The sequence below is a fragment of the Pyrus communis genome, chromosome 15, assembly GCF_963583255.1.
Source record: "Pyrus communis chromosome 15, drPyrComm1.1, whole genome shotgun sequence".
NCBI classification, from domain to species: Eukaryota; Viridiplantae; Streptophyta; class Magnoliopsida; order Rosales; family Rosaceae; genus Pyrus; species Pyrus communis.
The window spans coordinates 20,913,837-20,934,504 of NC_084817.1; the positions used below are offsets into that span (position 1 = coordinate 20,913,837).

The following is a 20,668-nucleotide window of genomic DNA, read 5'->3' on the forward strand; positions in this document are numbered from 1 at the left end:
CGTGTTATAGTTTTGGTTGTTGAGCTTCTTGATTCCTCCAACAACTTGAAGATCACCCATCGTATCGGCAAGACTTTGACTACACCGAACAAGCTTGAGTGACTACCGTGCAGAGTAATACACTACTCTCGACACAAAGAAGCTCCCTCTCAAGGTTTGTGATAACCCCAGCAATAATCTCAAGAAACCTTTTCTGATGTGGAAGATCAGTCAAAACTGCAACCACAGAGCATACTCGGAATTTCAAGAGACTTTACAACCAATGCTCTACCAAGACCGATCCCTGACCGACTTGGCTCTGATACCAATTGTTGAATAAGAAGAGTATCCAAGATAACTCTAATGATCCCAAGAAGAAGAAAATAGAGCACACACTTAAAGAAAGCTCACAAAACAAACTAATTAGCAAAGCTTTTCTTCTTTAGCTCTAGGCTTTGTTTTTCTTTGAATGATTTACAATGCTTGAGAACTTGGGTATTTATAGCAAACCAAATGATTAAACTAAGATTATTTATTACCACACAAAACACATTAATTGCACCTAATAATTTTTATTCAACCATACCTAACATTGCCTAACTTTCCTTGCCTAACTTTGACATTGATTTTCAACAAAAGAATCAAACATCAAAAAAAGAACACACAACCAAAAAAATTTCTCATAAACCAAACAGTAAGAAGTAACCAGCCTCAAAAATAAAAAAATAAAAAAATAAACACAAACACAAGCAAACAGACCAGGAGCCTTGGATTCTTCATGAGGCTATGGCTTGGTTTTGTACCTTTTCTTTTTGGATCTGATTATCTCGAGATTTCAGCCATGATTTCCCTTCGGGTTTGTGCTAGGTGGTTGAGTCTCTCTCTCTCTTTCGTCATCATCGTCTCCAATTGGAACCTGAACCACAAGCATAAGGAATTCCAGGTACTGATATTGAACAAGAAAAATAAAGGAAGCAGATGGACAAAATCATACAGTTTTTTAGTCCTTATCGTTAGTTTTCCTTTTTAAAATTGACCGCCACGGTAGTGGTCACGATGTCTTCAATGGTGGTTTGCAGGCCCGATAAGGATTCTCCAATGGTGGCTTCTATCATAGAAGGTGGAGACTAGGCTTGATTTTTGGCTGGATAGAATCATAAACACTTGGTACCATTTTCAATCCAAAAGGTTTCGTAACTGAATTAAAATTCTAATTCAGGAATAGAAAACTCGAATTTCATCAACTCATGCCACTTCGGAATTTTCAGCAATTTTTGGTACATAATACATTTAACACAAAAATAATGATCATCAACATGAACCAATTTTTATATATTCACACATCAAAGTCAGTTCTAATTATAAAACATATTCTCAAAATGGCATAACTGGATGCACATGCCTCATACTTTCCTAAACCAGTTTTCTTTCTAATTTTTGTTTGACTTTCAGTCACACCCTTCAATGAAATTGTTTTTGCCAATTGTAATTTTAATTAAAAATATGATACTTTTGTCCTCTCATTTTCAATATATATATATATATATATATATATATATATATATATATATGTTGATGAAACAAAGGCAAGAGAGAATTGTGGAGAAGCATAGCTGGGGATTTGAACCTAGAGATGGGGAACGCACAGAAGTTATGGACAACCACCCAAGGATGCATGCTTTTTGCTATTTAATCAAGCTATCTCAATCTCAGGTCATGCACTTTATAAAGCAGAAGTACAATTCTTTGCTTCAATATTATACAAAGTGCAGGTAATCTATCGTCATTTGGAGCTTGGAGATGGGGGACCTTCTAAGCGAAGATAATCATACATAATACCCTGGAAAGGGCCTGTTGTGCTTCTTGGTTGCGTCAAATATATAATATTGTCTCCCTCGACAAGCCGAGAGCTTGGTACGTCTACATTGTAAAGCCAGTAAAGCCCGTGGATTCCATGCCTTGCTATTGAGTTGTCTTTCCCTATCATCCCGCTCGTAAATAGAGGGCGATTTGCCTTTGGATCGTTCACCCTAACCTATATATATGGAACATATACAGTTAATATTCACTAGTCAAAGCAGAATTTAAATAATATGTTCTCGCCAAACCGCCTCAAAACATTAGTGTGGATTTGATCCATTGATAATCAAGTTGATTATTTTATGAATGCATGGTACGCACATATTCTTTACAGTTGGACAATATAAGAATCTATCTAGTAACATAAGTTTGACAATAGAATATATCCACGCGTAAAAAAAAAATCCATGCATGGCACATTAATGATGAAATTATAATCAAATAGTGAGTTGTGAAATATACCTGCAATTCTGAATAATTTGCAGATGCAAGTGCCACTCTTAGCTTGTAGGAACCAGTCTTGTCTACATTCTCAAGTTTGAATTTAATTTGCCAAGTAGTTCCTTGATATTTATTATCATCTTTCTTCCTGTATATGGTAATCAGCAATAAAATGCCATAAGTATTAAGCCAATCGATACACTGGTCATCGGTATTCTTGCTTCTAGTACTACATATGATAACCGTACAAATTGCTTGTGGATCAAGAAAAAGCGATTATATATAGTATGGCATGGGAAGAATTGGCACCTAGTAACCTGAGCAAAGAACCAGTCTTTACTGTAGTCACTGACACCTACGGTATAAACCAAGTCTTGATCAGAATATAACTCTGAGTATCTTTCCCACAGTCCGTACTGCCTAAACCTGCCAATTGAAATCTTAGTTCATACCTTATATCGAGTTGTTCCTCATTTATGCAAAATCACAGTCTGCCTCAAATCATTCTTATAATTTTTATAGTAATTTTGTATACACATGTCAGATAGTGATTTGCTGGTACTTGAATAATCATATGCTTAAAAGTACGAATAACAGCAAGGAGCATATAATTAAGCAAACCTGTCAGGATGATTGACAAAAAGTTTGTTAATGTACTTCGGATTAGGGTCGGGAACATAAAACTCTGCAGCAGAGCGATCAGGAATGCCTATTTCCCATAAAGTAGGGCCATCTCTGGGAGGCTTATATACAAGATCACCCATATCAATGTCACAACCTGCATTGCATACATTGTTAATTTCCATTTTTCTTTTCAACATTTTAGCATAGCCGATAGGCAAACGGAAAGAAGAAAGCCCTAAAACTAACAGTAGGGAATTAGTTGGACCACCTGAGGTTATAGTTAAGCCCTATACAAATTAACATTAGGGAATTAGTTGGACCACCTGAGGTTATAGTCATAACAACATCGTAATGATAATCTCCAATAAAACCAGGGACTGATGCATTCAAATTATAATCGCCCGTGCGTACCCCGTTGATGCAAAAGTAGCCATCTTCATCGGTTGTGGTCCAGAATTGATAGTCCTGATTAGTAACGAAATGTGAGATTAAGAGCAAATTAAGTTGAGAATTATATGTTTGAACTTAGTTTGAGCATGTAGGATTCAGTCACCTTGCACTCTCTTTGCCACGATCCAACATCTCCTGGCGGGGCTAACCCAACATATGCACCATTGACGGATACATAATCATCGCTAACGTATCTTGATGTTGAAAAAAATCAAATACCAAAATTCCAAATGGAAGCTTGTTTAGTGTCCATAGTCTTGGATTACAAGTTAATTATCAAAAATATTAAGACGTGACTAAAATAATTAATACGTATAGTTGTGTACCTGTCTTGAATAAGTAGTCGGCCCCTAACATTACCCCGTTGGCGTGACTTGGGAAAATCCTCAGATGCTGGGAAGCTGTAGGGCCAGCATTGGACTTCCATCACCATCTGCAGCAGCAGTACAACTTCAATTTAATTAATTCATTGAAGGAAAATTACTTCCGCACTATTTCTGTCCCTTGATTCTTCATTGATTTATTCAGTCCAAAAGCTAGTTAGGATTAAAACAGGGTTTGTAGGGGAGAAAAAGGGTGTCCAAAAATCACATCCCTTCAAATGAAATGTCACTAAAATATATGTAAATCACCACCATTCATGTGATCTATATATAGTGTTTGGAAGAAAATTAAAGAAAATTTCATTAAAATTGCTATTAATTAATGCAAATTAAACCTGTGATTTAGCATCCTCCCATAACGAAAGTGGGTCATTTCCTTCATATGCAGAATTAACATACATAAAAACTGGCCCAAAGACTTTCTTCCATTCCTCACCAGCTGCAAATTTTGGCACCAAATCTTCTCCAGAATAGTGTGCGCTTAGAAACACCTGATTGTGTCATTCATATTTAAGCAAAAAATAGAACTAGCTAGAGCATTTAACCCAAAATTAGTTGGCAATGTTTGGAGAGGGAAAGAGTCAAAATCTTTATAATACGTTGTTAGGTTTACTTTTCCGATTCTAGGATAAAGTTCAAGAATGACAAATTAATTAGGAGTTTGAAACCGACACTGTAACAAACATAGATGGTTGAGTTTTTTGGGTCACTTACCGCAAGGGTGGTGGGGCCAACATGGGAGGTGAGGTTTTGTTTAAAGGGTCCACCAGATCGGAACTCTTGGCTTGGTGTAATTAGCCAAAACCCTACCGGCGGCTCGGTGCATATCCACCCATGTACTTTACTATCCTTGTTGTCACATGAATATTGGTACTTGTCATCCACCTGATTAATTAAGCATCAAATAACCGGGGTAATTGATAAGATTGTCATCTCTAAAAAAAGGTTTCTTTTTCATATTTTTTTCCTATGTAATACAAGATTCAATGAGAAAATAAATATAGGTAGGAAAAATTGTTACTTCTCCTTTAAACTCCGGCTCCACAGGATTGACAAGAAGAACTGCCTCCGGATAGGCCAGGGCTTGGCCTCTCGGTGGTAAACGGTCATCAGGCAAGGGCATGTATCTTTTCCTATTGTCCGCCATGGCCATATAGTGAAAGCTTTTTTCAATCCAAAATGCCACACATATCACTAATTAGATTAACCCTTTAATCCTAGTAACTTTTTAAGCGCTAATAAAGTGCTACGTGTGTTTGGAGTAATTTTTAGTATACATAGAACATCATCACGTAGTGTTACTATTTCACTCTAATTATATAATATATGTATTTTTTTTTTTTTTGTTAGTATACCCTTGATCTATCTTTCGACCATATTGTAAGTGTGAAACAGTAATACCACGTAGTGGCATTACAGTGCACATAATTTTGTTTCTCTTTCCTATATAAAAAATTGAGAGAATTTGTGTACTTGTCTTTCCCGAGTTTGAAGGCAATTCTGGTTTCTGCAAGCTGGAAAGCAGGCCAGTCCTTCAAGTGCTCGTAAATGGCATAGGAGTAGAAGCCTGAGCACCCTCGAAGCATAATGAACCTACGTGCAAATCTACGTATGATCATTCATAGTAATCGAAACATCTTCAAGATCTATATATTCAATTAAAATGATGGCAATGTGGATAGAGAACAATGACCTTTTATCAATATTTAAGGGTACGAGTTGTCCCTCTTGGGAGGGATCCCAGGTTCTTGTGAAAGAGAGCTCCACCTGTTCATCATTTTGCATTATAACCGTAAAGCTTGTTCCTTTGATCCTGCATGCATATTGCTTTAGTAATGTGTACACTTTGTTCAAATGGAACATTGTTACCAACCGAAATTATAACATACAACTTAATATTGAAGGAATTATGTAGCGAAAAGGGGATAGGTGTAGGATCATCGTAGTGACCATGTATTAACCATATAGAACCTTTTATACATTTCAATGTTTTTCCATTTTCTATTTTAAGAGTTTTATCGTCCTGTTCTTGCTAAGAAGGTAGTGTGTTGTAGAGAGGAGCATATATTTCATGTAATAAGTATTACTAATTAGTTTATATAACTTTTAAACTACGTACCAGCCAACTAGTTGAGCTAAGCTAGTGGTAACGGTGTGATCTTTTCTCAGCATTGGAAGTACCATTTCTAAACTCAAGTTCGTCGACCAAAAAAGAAAAAGAAAGCAAATAAGAGATCCGTTGTGAAATTTCATGTTCATAGTCAATCGTTTTAAAATTACAGATTATGTAAAGATATTAGGACACAGATTGAGGAATATATTGTGTTATGTTCTGATTATACCATAACTATAACTATAACTATATATATATATGGGACGTACACATCAAATGTTCCTGTTGTTCCAGTAGTAGCTGAACTCCAAACAAGATCCCAGTACCTACAATATTTTCCATTCAAATTAACTACAAATTAAATAAATAAAAAAGATCGATCAGGACTATGTTGTAAGCTGTAAAAATACCCTCTGTTAGATTCCTCGTTACGAATTTCAAGCAAGTTATCGATGCCATTGTATCGGATTCCAGTCACGATTCCGTCTGGCTTTGATAGCGTCACTTGGACAATCCCATTATCCATCATTACCTGCAATTCATTTCACCATGAAAAAGTTTCAAACCAAACCAAAACATGCATGCATGCATGCCTACAGATTTATCAAACTAATATGCAGAAAAATTAAGAGTAATTTGCACTGTAGATTTTATCAGGTAATTTACATGGTCATCTTGGACAAGCAATTGCACCCCAATAGGTGCCATGATGGATGATCGATCGAGCTAATTTCTGGAACTTATTTATGTGCTCCAATGGGAATATCAGTCTCAATTATTTATCTAGTTTTATAGCACTGACCTTCTAAACGAAAGAAATAAATAAAAAAATAAAGAATAATGTGATTTCTTGGACTAAAATGAAAGCAAAGCATTTCCAGCTTTCTTTTGTGTAATATATATATATCGTTACGTAGTCGGCACCATTGCTTAATTGTTAGGCGTACAAGACTCGTTATTTAGAGCAGGCCAGCCGCTATTATAGGTTACGATTCTGGGATCAAATGTTTTACGAAGTGTTCCAACATTTTTTTATGAAAACAAAAACAGCTCAAGAAGTCTAACTAGAAGTTGAACTGATTAAAAACCCAAGATTATCGTATTATCCGATATTATCAAGCACAGAAAAAGCTCGTAATCGCAAGCTCAAGCTCAACTCGGATAATTTTTCAAGCTCGGGCTCGGCTCGACTCGACTCCGCTTGTTTGTAAACTATACATGAGTTTTTTGTTGGCTTTGCTCAACCCATTCCTAAACAAGCTCAAGCTATGTTTAGTTCGATTTAATTTTCATTAAAACCTAATAAAATAAACATAATAACAAACCGTTGATATTACTACTGCAAGAGTGTGCACAAAATAATAAGTTAAATGCCTTAAAATGACTGCATATCCAACATAAAAAGATACGAGCTTCTCAAAAGCTTTGTGAGTCGAACGTACCAAAGCTTAAGCTCAACTCATTTTTTTAACGAGCATAATATTTTGTTCAAGTTCAGCTTGTTTAACATACGATTCACGCATGAACGAGCTCAACACAAGTCAAACTCGAACCGTTCGAGCCGACTTACAACCCTAGGCATTAGCTATAAGTAATAGCCTTCTCAGGCTCCAATGCAAATCAAACAACCAATGAAACTCACTTCAGATACCTGATAAGTAATGTACAAAGGTAATCTCTTTGGCAATAGATAGATTATTGTATACATCGGACAGTGAACAATGCACATGAGTACTATTGAATTGTAGGTATGTAGCATTTATTTATTTTATTTTGAGAGAGAGAGAGAGAGAGAGAGAGAGAGAGAGAGAGAGAGATTGAGATTATACAACATAGCATATATTTTATTTTGAACTACAATTACATATATGTATGTAATATTATTCAATTGTATATATGTAGATATATATACATGAAATATTTTACACACGCTGATGCAGACATATGAGTTTCAATCTAAGATGGACTCAAATTACAAGGCGGGGGGACCTTCAAATCGTATATAATCGTACATAATCGCTTGGAAAGGGCTGGTGCATCTTGGTTGTCTGAAGAAGAAAGTATTATTCCCCTCAACAAGCTGAGTGCCTGGTACATTAATGTTGTACAGCCAGTAAATCCCATGAATTCCAAGTCTCGCAACCGAATTGTCCCTCCCTATCAATCCACTAGTAAATAGAGGTCGCCTTGAATTTGGATCATTAATCCGAACCTTACGAAAAGAAAAGAAAAGATAAATTAGTGTGAGTTATAATCTACTAATGAGAAAACTCATGATATACTATACCTGCAATTCGGCAAGAGTTGCAGATGCAATTGCCACTCGCAATTTATAGGTACTGTTCCGATCCACATTTTTCAGTTCAAACTTAATCTGCCATGTTGTTCCTTCATGTCCGTTGTCCGTTTTCCTGCAGTACACAAGAACTTTAAGCACCAGGTAACCAACACGAGTCTCATTTTCCTTATGATTTTCACAATGACGGTCATTATTTAAAAGAAGAACCGTACCTGGGAACCTGAGCATAGAACCAATCTTTAGCATAATCACTAACACCGATAGTGTAAACTAAGTCTTCATCAGGATATATTTCAGCATATCTGTTCCACAGCCCATATTGCCTGAATCTGCCAGAAGGACAAGGTCAAGATTTTAATAAGTTATTACCGAACTCTTGAGCATTAACATGGGTTTGAGATCCTCGGTTGGTTTCCTCCCTCACCCACTATCATTTGCATAAAAGAAAAATATAGGCGCTTAATTTGGCTGATGGATCATTTTAAATGAATAAAGCGAATTATAAGATGATACAGATAATGTTTCCACCATTTGCATGTTTGAACTTACAATTATACAAGGCTAGTTTTGATCACATTGTTATGACCTTATGAAGATCGACAAACAATCAACACTTTAACACTGAAATAAGATAGCTTACCTGTCAGGATGATTTATGAAAAGTTTGTTGATATATTTTGGATCAGGATCAGGAACATAAAACTCCGCAGCAGAACGATCAGGAATGCCTATTTCCCACAATGTTGGGCCATCTCTTGGGGGCTCATACACAAGATCACCCATTTCGATAAAAGAACCTGCATCACAAGTTATGAAACCAAAATGTTCAATAAAGGGAAACAAGAATGAAATGTAAAAAAACAATTGAATCTATAATTATGAAGTTCACAGAAGTTGAGAAAATATACCTGAGGTTATGTCAATGGCAGCATCATACCGGTAATCACCAATAAACCCAGGCACCCATGCATAAAGATTATAATTGCCAGTACGCACGTTGTTAATAGCAAAATAGCCACGGTCATCTGCTCTTGTCCAGAATTGATAGTCCTAAGAAGTGTGATAATGAAATAAGAATGTCTTTAGACATGACTTATGGACTTTGGATGGTGTTTTGGTACATATAGTATATAATATGGTTGCTTCATATAGTTTCAATATTAAGAGATATAACAAAATGCATGTATCAACGAAGTATGCTATGCCATAAAATAGATCACTTGAAACTTTTTCTGACACAAGATCACGTAAAAAAGCAGCTCAGTGATAGCAGCATTATCACAGTGCAATTCATATTTCATCAGGCTCTCAGAAACCATGAGTTATACTGTTTCCAGTTGCATCATTTCGAAGCACAGTTTCCTCATTAAGAAAATAAATCTTAACATCTTGCAGGCTCTTTATTATATGGTGGACATGCGATTGACTGAGAAAGTAGCATTTTAAAATATGAGATAATTGTTCGTGGTAACTGTGAGACCTTCAACACAAAAACCACAAATGTGGGATAATGTCCCAGTGCTCTGTGACTGTGGCCTTTAATGAAGCCAAGCTATATTAAAGAATAGAACCCTGATCTAGATTTCAAATACCTTATCAGAAAATTAACATAATTATAAAAAATAAAAACCATAAATTTTCTTCGACGTAGCACATAACTAATCAGCAAACATTGTGCAGCCCAATATGTAATTGATATAGAGGTTCACAAAATTCACCTTGCATTCTCTCTGCCATGATCCCACATCTCCTGGTGGGGCAAGACCAACGTACGCACCACCTGCTGGTGTGTATTCTTCACATATGTACCTGGACATTGTAATTAAGAAGACTGAGATCAACTTATGCATACTCAGAAAGATTTTGAGGTAAAACAAATGTACTCGACCGTTAGTTTTCTTATTTTTCTTTCTACAATGAGAGCCATCAATGTGATACTTAGAAATTAATTTATCATCCACTCATGTTAATTAATTGCTTATTTTCAACTTAAGTTTTCAAATAAACTAAGAAAAGAAGTGAAACTGATAGTACGCCAGCAAATCTTTTCAATACTCAGATTTAGTAATTAATAGTACAAACCCTAAAAGATAAAACTAATAATACAAACAAGTGTATCTCGATACGAACCTGTCCAAGACAAGTAGTCTACCACTCACATTACCCCGTTGATCCGACTTTTGAAAATCCTCAGATGCTGGGAAACTATATGGCCAGCTTTGTACTTCTGTCATCATCTGAATACCATTTTGTATCAGCAATTTCTGATTAAAAACTCTCTTTCCTAATTTTCCATCTTTAGAATGAAATTAGGTTTGCTTTCGACGACCAACCTGTATTTTAGCATCCTCCCATAGCCAAAACGGATCATCTTTAATTGTGGAAGAATTGAGATAGATAAACACAGGGCCAAAAACCTTCTTCCATGGTTCACCACCTCTAAATTTTGGCACCAGATCTTGTCCCGCATAATGACCACTAAGAAACATCTGATGACACCAATAGAAAGGTCATAATCAGACTAATATCCCAAAGTTATACCAACATCTCTGACAAGCAAGTGATCCACATTGCAAAATGTTCACAGTGACTAGTATTCTAAGAATAATCACATACAGCAAGAGTGGTAGGGCCGACATGTGAGGTTAGGTTCTGTTTCAGAGGTCCACCCGATCGAAATTCATCACTGGGCGTGATCTGCCAAAACCCGACTGGTGGGTTGGTGCTTATCCACCCATGAACCTTATTATCTTTGTTGTCACACGAATACTGGTACTTGTCATCCACCTACAGCTCACAAAATTATAACAAAAGAATCAAAACATAACAGAGGTTTGTATGGCCTTCAAAGTCCAGAACTTTAGTTTAGAAACATCTTGACCCACTAACGGGGTAACTTCCACCCAAAGAAAAACAATGACAATAGTAAAATAACTTGGAAGAATATGTGAGAAAAATTGGCTCTATAGTCCCACGCCACTATCACTCCCGAAACAGAAAAAAACTCCAACGCAGTACTATACAGTAGGAAGTTGTGAGAAAATACCTCTCCTGCGAGTTCTTTCATCTTGGGATTGACAAGTAGGACAGCTTCTTGATAGGCAAGGGTTTGGCATCGTCCTGGTAACCGGTCATCAGGTAGGGGCATGTATCTCTGCCTGTTGTCTGATACAGCCATGTATTGGAACCTATCCACTCAAATTGTACCATTGTTAATAATTCATATACAAGCTAAAATACTAAAAGGAATATGTTTATTACTAATTTTTTGTTATAGCATATGCTGAGAAGGTAATGTAAGACACACACACACAATAAGTCAATAACCTTTTTTCTCACTTCAAGTTTGAAACGGTATTACGAACACAGAAAAAAAATATACTTCAAATAGTTAAACACAGAAAAACAATATACTTCAAATAACTAATCCTGAGAAACTCTACTAACTACAAACTAAATAATCCTGGAATTCTAATACATATCCTTAGTTTGCAACTTTGCACCTCCCCCAAAATTATATACTCGTATGCAACATAATGTCTACTAATAATTAGTTTCTACAAAACCACTATGCAAAATGAGAAATAGTAGCTAATAATATGAAAGCAGAAGTATATATTGTTTACTTGTCTTTTCTCAGTTTGAAGGTTATTCTGGTTTCACCAATGTCGAAATCAGGCCAATCCTTCAGGTGCTCATAAATGGCATAGGAGTAGAAGCCCGAGGAACCACGAAGCATTACAAACCTAAATGAAATACAGATAATACTATCACTGACATAACAGGAATCATAAGGTTACAGTCAGTTTAAATAAGCCTAGATCCTAAAGTATAATTGGAATTCGCTGTACTCATAATAATAGAAACTTTCTATAAATTCAGGAGTGACCTTTTGTCTATATTTAGGGGAACGTATTTCCCCTCAAGAGAGTGATCCCACATTTTTGAAAACGAGAGCTCAACCTGTTCTTCATTCTCCACTATAACCTTAAAAGTTGTACCTTTTATCCTGTATAGTTATCAGATAATTTCATTCCATCAGATAACCTAAAAAGTTGCTCCACTATATATGTAGAGAAAAAAGAGGGAAATACATACACATCAAATATTCCCTTACTTCCTGGTGCACTCCAAACAAGGTCCCAATAACTACACATTCATTGGAATCCAAAGTCAATTCTTAATCCTCAAAGACAACAAAGGCCGAATATATTATATTAAACGCTGAAGAAAACAAGAGAATGAAGGAGAAGGAAGCGGAGGGACAAAAACAGAAGCAACTAAACACGGTGATCATGTACCCTCTGTTAGTTTCCTTATTAAGAGGCTCAAGCAAATTGTCAATGCCATTATATCGTATTCCAGTGACAATGCCATCTGGGTTCGATAAGGTGACTTGGAGTATGCCATTATCCATCACCACCTGCACATGGAATCAAGTTCAACCACATAACCGAAACCGAAAGAAATTCGTTTTTCCTTAACAAAAATCCAAGCTCATCCATTGATCAATTCAAATTATATCTAATTTAGCAACTTGTAGCCTACACTAAGGCCGATAATTCACTCACATGGGGACCTTGAATATGCAATCGCACCGCGGCAGATGACATGGTGTGAGACTCTTGATATCAATTGGAACTTGTTGGCCACAAGAAAAAACCCAGAATATGAATTTCTGGAGAACACAGAAAACCCAAATTCATGATGCGTGGCACAATCAGATCATGGAAAATATGTGATTTGCAATAACTACCCAGATGGATTTTAATTTACCAAAAAACACATGTATGTGTATGTAAAGATCAAAACTTTAAGAAATGAAAACAATATTTGCGTTTGTTAAAGTTGAGATCACTTACACGAGAGAGATGGGTTTGCCGGGATTTGTGAAATTATGAAGATGCACCGGAAGATGTCATCGTCTTCTTCCCTCGATGAGGGCGGGTGAGTGAGAGGGAGTGAGTGTGATGGGGTGTTGGCATATGATGATTAATTTGACAGTTGATGGCGGCCGTTACCGCGCACTTGGGAGAACGAGGACGGTTTCGGTAGTTTGATTTAACGGACGGAACAAGTCGGTTGGGTGGTAAACATTGCCAAATTTCCTCGTCTTTATTTACCTACAACTATATTAATGAAATTCTCTTTCTCAATTTCGTAAAAAAACATCTTTATCTTCTATCATAATATAAAAGTTTAAGATAGTAACATAAGTTTACAAGACAAATATTTTTTTTTTAAATCTAACGTACATGTAAGTTTGTCATCTCTAATTAAAAATAAATAAAAAACAACCCTTCTCTCTCCCCTACGTTTTCTTCACTCGCACGTTCTCTCTCACTCTTGCCTTTTAACAACCAAAGTAAACAATTTCACACATTTTGTGTATGAGCATATATTAGTTTATTTATTTAATAGAGCTAAGCAAGGGAACATGACACACCCCGACCGAGATCAGGGCATGCTGGGCGTCACACGAAGGTGACGTAGCCATGTGCGCGTGCGGAAGCTATTAAGATAGTAATATAAAAGTACGAATAATTAAAAACCTAATAGCATACAAGGTACTAGTGTATGTGAGACACAATTCAGAGCAAGTCTACAACAGTCCAAAAGGAAAAGATACGACATATGTACACCCGAAGGTGACCCTACAATGGCGAGTGTCTGTCAGAAATGCCGGGACGCCCTCTGGGAAAAACCACCGAACTTACTAGACCACTAGAACCTGGAGGGGCGCAAAAACAAAAGCGTGAGTGGGCAAAAACAAAGTTCTTTGAAAACTCTTTAACAAAATACATTCTAACCCCTCGCCGTAAAACCTGTATACTTCCCAGAAAATGAACATATATACGTATGTATAGGTATGTCAATCATGCTCCACAATATGTCATTCATGCTCACAATATGCCATTCATGTTTGAGAATATGCCATTCATGTTTCTCGTAATCAAATGTAAATGCTCAAGCGTAATTCACATCAATAACATGTAATCTGGCAGCCGGGAGTCACCTAACATGACATGTACCGCTGCATATAGAGCTCCAATCTCAACTCAACATCTGAATCTGCACACAAGTCGGAGCCACCTAACGTGGTCTGTACGACAGGACTGGGTGTAATATATACGCTCTAGTGCTACGATCACGTGAAGACTATGCGAATAATCGCGGGTCACCTACGAGTCGAAACCACCTAATGTGGTCTGCACGACAAGGCTTGCACCTAACTTGGATCCAAGGCGAGCGTGTGGTGCGGGTGAACATCACGTGAAGGACTCTGCCCCTCTCTGGGCGGGAGCACTAACACCGGGGGTGCAGATTATGAGCTCTTTAAGCATCTCAAACTACTATTGCATAACAACATGAATACCGCTTACCTGGCACTTACCTGTGCGTCCACAGCACCAAATACACATATATATATGTATGCCACTACTAATACATGCGATGATGCGTAAACAACATTCATATGATGCATGGCATAAAACAAATAACCTTTTCTATTAAATTTCTGGGAATTAATATGTATATAGGTATATACGGAAAACAAAAGCCCACTCACAGATAATTAGAAGGGTCGTAGCCCCCCTGCCTCGAGTGTGTACGCTCGTCCTCGGAATACGTATCACCTATACGCGAAAAAGCTACGAAAACGTTAATTTAAAAGCATATAACCAACTTCTCGTAATAACTTCTCATACATTGCTCAAATTGGACAAATGAATATACCAACGTGATCTACACAACCTCAGGATCACACCCATATTTTTAGAAAAAATTTTGGACCACGCACGCGCCCCCACGCGCCGGCCAAGGCACGGCCCTACGCGCCCCCACGCGCGGCCACGTGCACTGCACACTGACGGCATCAACTGACGCCGTCAGGAATATTCCGTTAAACTGACGGAATATTCCGTTAAACTTAACTGACGCCGTCCACTGCCGTTAGGAATATTCCGTTAAACTTAACGGAATATTCCCCTTTCTTCTCCGGCGAGCCTCCGGCGCCGGCGACGGCGCCGGAAAACTGGGAAAAATTCAAACTTAGTTTTCTCCTTCGTTTTTCAACCATTTTTCACGATTCAAACGCCAAAATGAAGCTTAGGACTAGTAGAATCACGATAGACTAGTTTCAAGGGCTAAAAATCACACGATCATACCTGCAACAACGATCAAAGTTCGGCCAACTTTGCATCCAACGATCGTGACGTCCAAATTCACCCAACGAACTACTCCGAGGCTCCTTGGGACCTCACAAACACATCTACAAGCTTAGAAATTCCAAAAACACACTAGTTTAGGTTTGCATGAACAGTGCAATAATCGGACCTCGTCGAAACGACGTGAAAACAACTATATCCTTACCTGAAAATGGCACATCTGAACTCCTCTCAGCTCCACGAACACGATGGTGGTCTTAGTTTCTTGATTGGTGAAGTATTGGGTATATGTGTGTGTTGTCCGTGTGTAGAAGAAGAAGAAGAAGAAAATGGACTCGGGGAGAGAGAGAGAGAGAAAAACAGAGAAAGACAGAGTGAGGGAATGAGGGAGGGAATCCCGGGAAGAAAAAGAAAATGTATGAGTGTGTGTGGTCCCACAACCCACACAACACAACACTAAGCGTAAACGAATAGATTAGGGGTAAAATTGTAATTTCAAATGTACGTTAAAATGAAATTTGGGACGGGATGTTACAGAACAATCAACGGACCGAATTTACAACAAGATGCATAAATATGATACTACTGAAAAAAAATGTTATTATTATTCTTTCTTTATTTTGATCAAATGCCAAATTACCCAATTTGTTTAAAAAAAAATTATGGCAACAGTCTTAACTATTGGGACATCGGTGCAAAGGTCTTTAACTCTTAACCAATTAAACTATAACTAGCCTTCATGCACGTGCTCACGCTCGTGCAGAAGGCATTTTTTGAATCATAGCATGCCATGCACGACTTACCCGTTTTAAATGTATTTATATATGTAAATTGACAAAAGGAAAATTAAATATTTGAAGTAAATGAATAATTTTTTTATCATGATAAAACAAACTCCTTATAAACCAATTAAAGTCGATGAATTAACATAATAAATCAGTTTGTATAAAATTTACATTAGGAATGGAGAAAATGATATTTAATAAACAATTGATTGAATTACATTATTGTTAGTCCATTGTGAGGCTAAGCGCACTCCTTCCCCCTTAGTATAAATAATATTATTTGTTTAAAAAAAATCATTTGACAATTAATTTAATCACATTATTATCCGCGTGCGAAAGACTTTTTTTTATAAAGAAAAAAAATGATCATTTGACAACTAATTGAATCACATTATTATACGCGTGCGAGAATCTTTTTTATAACCGGCACTATGCACCTCTTAATTAAAAATTGAGAAATAATATTTAATAAACAATCGAGTGCAAAATACATTTTTTGAATCACAGCGCTACTCGTGATTTATACATTTTAAATGTTTTTGTCATTTGTTTATTTTTTTTTGTTCTTTTCTCTCTTCCCACTTATATTTATATTATATTTTATGATAGCCAAATTACCAAAGTACCCTTACTGCATTCAATTTTGCTGTTGTATTTTTTGTGGCTGAGGGGCATTTTAGTCCAACCATGCGTGACCCCAAAATTTTGGCTGCATGTGCACTGTTCATCCCAGTTATGACAAAATTATTTAAAAATAAATTTACCAAATTACCCTTGGATTATTTTATGCATTCATATTTCATGATTTGAATTTTTTTGGCCGAGGGGTATTTTCGTCCAATTATTTTTGTTGAAGCCGGTGACACCAAAGTTTTCTTCCGCATGTGCACTGTTTTGCACTGTGCACTTTTCCATTGGCATTCTACATATAAGATAAGATATGATATATGATCGATTATGAAAGTTTCAAAACACATCAAATCTAATTATCTATTTTCTCTACCCACCGTCTATTACTTTCCTCCACATTCATTTCTCCAAATTGATTTTCTTTTTCATGCAGGACAATTGATTTTGAGTGAAAAAAAAAAATTTTGTTATATGTTTAGCTCATAGGTAATAATAATTAATGATTTGTTAAGAAACATTTTTAAAATAATTGAAAGGAAAAAAAAAATTTGAATTTCAAAAGCACTTAATATGCTTCCTACAAAAAAAAAAAACCATTCACGTGAAGGCATAAGGGAGAGCCCAAAAAGGTGGAGCTTTAGTCCGAAAAATAAATTATTGTTTTAATCGGTTGGATTTTGGGCCAACTAGCAAAAATAGGTGAGTTGACAGAATCCATTCCCAAATATTGGGCTCCGAAAGGAAATATAAAAGCCGAATCCCGGTACGTAAGAGTTTAGAAAACTAACTGTTGGAAATGGTATCAATAAAAGAAGAAAATGGAAGTATCTTTATACTGCTTCATATACAAAATTACAAATACAAAAATAAAGGGAAACCTCAGATCTTCAACAGCCGCCGAAAAATGAAGGCATCAGAACAGTCATATTAACTGTGTAACACTGTCCATAATCATGGCCTCACATTACTTGCAAGCACCCTTCTCCGGATGCTTCTCACGACTCTACAACGTCACCGGGAGGATCAAGCTCGCGAGGAATGTTTCCAGGATAGACTCCATCAAACTGCCAAGGCAAGACCAAAACTTACAATTCTGCGCAGGTTTTCCAACGACAAGCTCACCTCCTATCAACAACTAGCACTGAACGAAGCTCACAATTAGCGAAGCTGCATAGAAACAACATAAAAGACAACAAGAAAGGTAATCTCCTTCGTCTCACTTTAAAGATGAAAATTGCATATTGAAAATGACATAAAAAAACAAGTAACTTGTAAAACAATCAACAATATTCAGTTAGAAAAAGAACATATTCAGTTCGACAAGCAATCAAAACCAGAGCTTTCTCCGGTACATAATCACACTAAATCACTTGTCCGTGAAAGATCATTTGCAGGAAAAAGAGGGCGATACTCGGTAATGTCTCTTCTCTGCTCACATGGATGATCACCCTGCAGTGACAGAGGAAACGCATATTTAACTGCAGTGTTAAATTAAAACGCAGTGGTTATGCGGAGGGTGGGAGGAGGAATTTTGAAATAAACCTCTTTACACAAACATTTATATGAAAACTGGGTGAATAAAATATGTCCACAGTTGTGTGGATATAGGTATCACAACTTAACATATTGAAGAAAAATACATTTACCTGTTGGTGAAGTCTCACTGGCACGGAACAGCTTCAAGGTAAATTTGATCTTCACCCAGTTGAAAAGTTAAACCATTTGCAAAGGAAAAATAACCAGTGAAATACGGAATCTCAATCTCTCTCGCCTCACCTTCTACACAATACTGTGACAGCTGATATTAGTTTTAACATAAAATGAAGTACCAGATGGTCCCGGCACAGCTCGACCCCTATAAATGGTGGGTGTTTAGACTTAAAACTTTTGGAGGGTCACGGTTCCCTGCATTTGCAACCACCGGAGACAGACATCTATTCTATCTGTGTATGCTTCACCCCCACAGACACATACAATGCTACCACTGACCAAAACAGGTTGTTTTTTTTTCTTTTCTCAACTTCCACCAAGTGAAACATTATGACTCGTATTTGTTTGGTATACAGGGCAGAGTCTTCTGAAAATAGATGCGCCTCGACAAACTGCAACTAAATCCTTTCAAAGAACGTAGACTCACCAATCAAGTATTCAATCGATTAATCAAGTAGTTTCATAAATGAATGAAAATCAACAGTTAACACCTTTCCACATTGCCAAAAGAGCTGAATCTACAACTTAAACCAGTAACACGTAGGTCCACGAAATAGTTTGATCAATTAGATTTATTGTAAAACTTACAATTACATTACCACTCCAGTCACTTCCAGAAAGTGGTCAGCTATGAAAATTGAAATGGAAAAGAATATAAGCTAAATGTTCAGATGCTATGCAAGATTCAATCAAGTGATCTCTATTACAAGGGGCAACCACAGGCCCACTTAGTACAATTAAGATAAAAGCCTAAGAAGAATGTGACAGAAACAGAAAACTGTTAATAACATGACGTACCAAATGTTCCCGGCAAAGCTCACCCGCTGTTAATGGTGGGCAGATTACACTTGAAACTGAATGATGGTTACTGTTCCCAGCATTGCAACCTGTAGAGGATGTAAATCTTTTCTGACTGTATACACTGCCATTGGTCAATAGACTCAATACAGGTTCCTTTTAGATTTTCAACTTCCACCAACCAAGTGAAACGTTCCTGACTCTTTTTTTTTTTGGTATATAGGTCACTGTCCCTTCAAGGGTTCCAACACAACAGTGCCTTGACAAACAGCAGCTAAATGTTTCGAGAATCATAGACTCATACAAATCAATCACTCATTGAATTACACAACTGAAAACTAATTTCTAAACCAAACATAAAATTCACCAAATATTCAGCAGCCGCAAAAAGATTCAGTAATTCAACAGCTATCATCGCTTTCAAAAGGAGATACATCTAAAAGCAAGGCCGTAAAGTCAGCAGACGCAAAAGTCAGGTATATGCATATACGAATAACCTAGATGCGAAGAAGTTGTATTGAAGAACAAAATCGACTTGACTCTGTATGTAGTGGAGCAGATCATCCTACGACTACGCCTATCATGTGGAGTTATTGGAGAAGACCCAATTTGCTATTCTACACTGTAAAACCTCAAATAATGATGAGAATTAAAATCTGTCTATTTCTCTTCGATCCATGTGCTTCACTGCCGGATCGTTGACCACTGTCAAAAACTTGGGGAAATTTGGGTTTCATGTAAAATCTAATAAGTGAAGTTGAATTCTTCCAAAAATAAAGCTACAAAATTGAACCGAACAACACGCAAACCTGGGTCGTCAGTGCTCAACCACCACGGATCGGATCAACGATCTTCTGCTTCTTCTGAAGAAGAAACTCTTCAACCCCATCGTTGTTTGTAGAAGATTCACACTCAGAAAGCCGCTTCCTTTTCAGATTTGTCGATGTAGTACCCAGACATGCGGCTGCACTCCTTCTCAGCGACCTCTTCTTCTTGGGAATGATGATGGGGACTGACGAAAACCCAAAACTTGTTTTCTTGTTGGGCCTTCTTCTCAGAGACGACCGCTTCTTCCTCGGAACGATCGGGAAGGAATCAATATCAGATTTCAATTTCTTGGCAGCACAGAAACGGATGAAATCTGCAACAACAGAAAATTCATCAAAAATCCACCTTTTCTCTTCCTCCCAATTCCGAAGGACCACCGCAACCTCCGACAAAAGATTCAAATTCAAACTCATTCTCACAAAACCAAATCAATTCAACAGAATGAGAGAGAGAGTGGGTTTAGTGTTTCGGATCAGTAGTCAACAGAATGAGAGAGAGACAGAGTGGGCTTAGGGCTTTAGGATCAGAATTCACAGAGACGGAGGGAGAGAGGAGTGATCGATCAGGCGTTGTTTGCAGAGAGAGAGAGAGAGAGAGAGAGA

The 20,668-nt window shown here is 37.0% G+C and overlaps 2 protein-coding genes across 2 annotated transcripts; both read right to left on the reverse strand.

The window, feature by feature from the left end:
* Window positions 1–1,713: 1,713 nt before the first annotated feature.
* LOC137718259 (uncharacterized) lies at window positions 1,714–6,558 on the reverse strand. The gene is made up of 15 exons (XM_068457777.1): window positions 6,517–6,558; window positions 6,261–6,382; window positions 6,120–6,176; window positions 5,431–5,550; window positions 5,211–5,330; window positions 4,759–4,900; window positions 4,452–4,622; window positions 4,073–4,228; window positions 3,681–3,787; window positions 3,458–3,548; window positions 3,228–3,369; window positions 2,902–3,058; window positions 2,590–2,706; window positions 2,302–2,428; window positions 1,714–2,014 (listed from the first exon to the last, which is right to left on the reverse strand). Exons 1-15 carry the CDS (start codon window positions 6,556–6,558, stop codon window positions 1,763–1,765), a joined length of 1,923 nt encoding a protein of 640 aa, XP_068313878.1. The 3' UTR covers window positions 1,714–1,762.
* Window positions 6,559–7,637: 1,079 nt separating this feature from the next.
* LOC137717866 (uncharacterized) lies at window positions 7,638–13,205 on the reverse strand. The gene is made up of 16 exons (XM_068457362.1): window positions 13,012–13,205; window positions 12,721–12,827; window positions 12,451–12,572; window positions 12,248–12,298; window positions 12,039–12,158; window positions 11,776–11,895; window positions 11,196–11,337; window positions 10,766–10,936; window positions 10,483–10,638; window positions 10,280–10,386; window positions 9,868–9,958; window positions 9,058–9,199; window positions 8,790–8,946; window positions 8,362–8,478; window positions 8,138–8,261; window positions 7,638–8,062 (listed from the first exon to the last, which is right to left on the reverse strand). Exons 2-16 carry the CDS (start codon window positions 12,760–12,762, stop codon window positions 7,823–7,825), a joined length of 1,902 nt encoding a protein of 633 aa, XP_068313463.1. The 5' UTR covers window positions 12,763–12,827; window positions 13,012–13,205; the 3' UTR covers window positions 7,638–7,822.
* Window positions 13,206–20,668: the final 7,463 nt, after the last annotated feature.

Coding starts and splice junctions, on each gene's coding strand:
- LOC137718259 (XM_068457777.1), bottom strand. CDS start 6,558: ATGGCACCTATTGGGGTGCAATTGCTTGTCCAAGATGACCAT. Junction 4,901..5,210: donor TTCAAACTCGGGAAAGACAA/GTACACAAATTC, acceptor GATTGAAAAAAG/CTTTCACTATATGGCCATGG. Junction 2,429..2,589: donor TTCTTTGCTCAGGTTACTAG/GTGCCAATTCTT, acceptor TACCATATACAG/GAAGAAAGATGATAATAAAT.
- LOC137717866 (XM_068457362.1), bottom strand. CDS start 12,762: ATGTCATCTGCCGCGGTGCGATTGCATATTCAAGGTCCCCAT. Junction 11,338..11,775: donor TTCAAACTGAGAAAAGACAA/GTAAACAATATA, acceptor TTGAGTGGATAG/GTTCCAATACATGGCTGTAT. Junction 9,959..10,279: donor AGACTACTTGTCTTGGACAG/GTTCGTATCGAG, acceptor TACAATGTCCAG/GTACATATGTGAAGAATACA.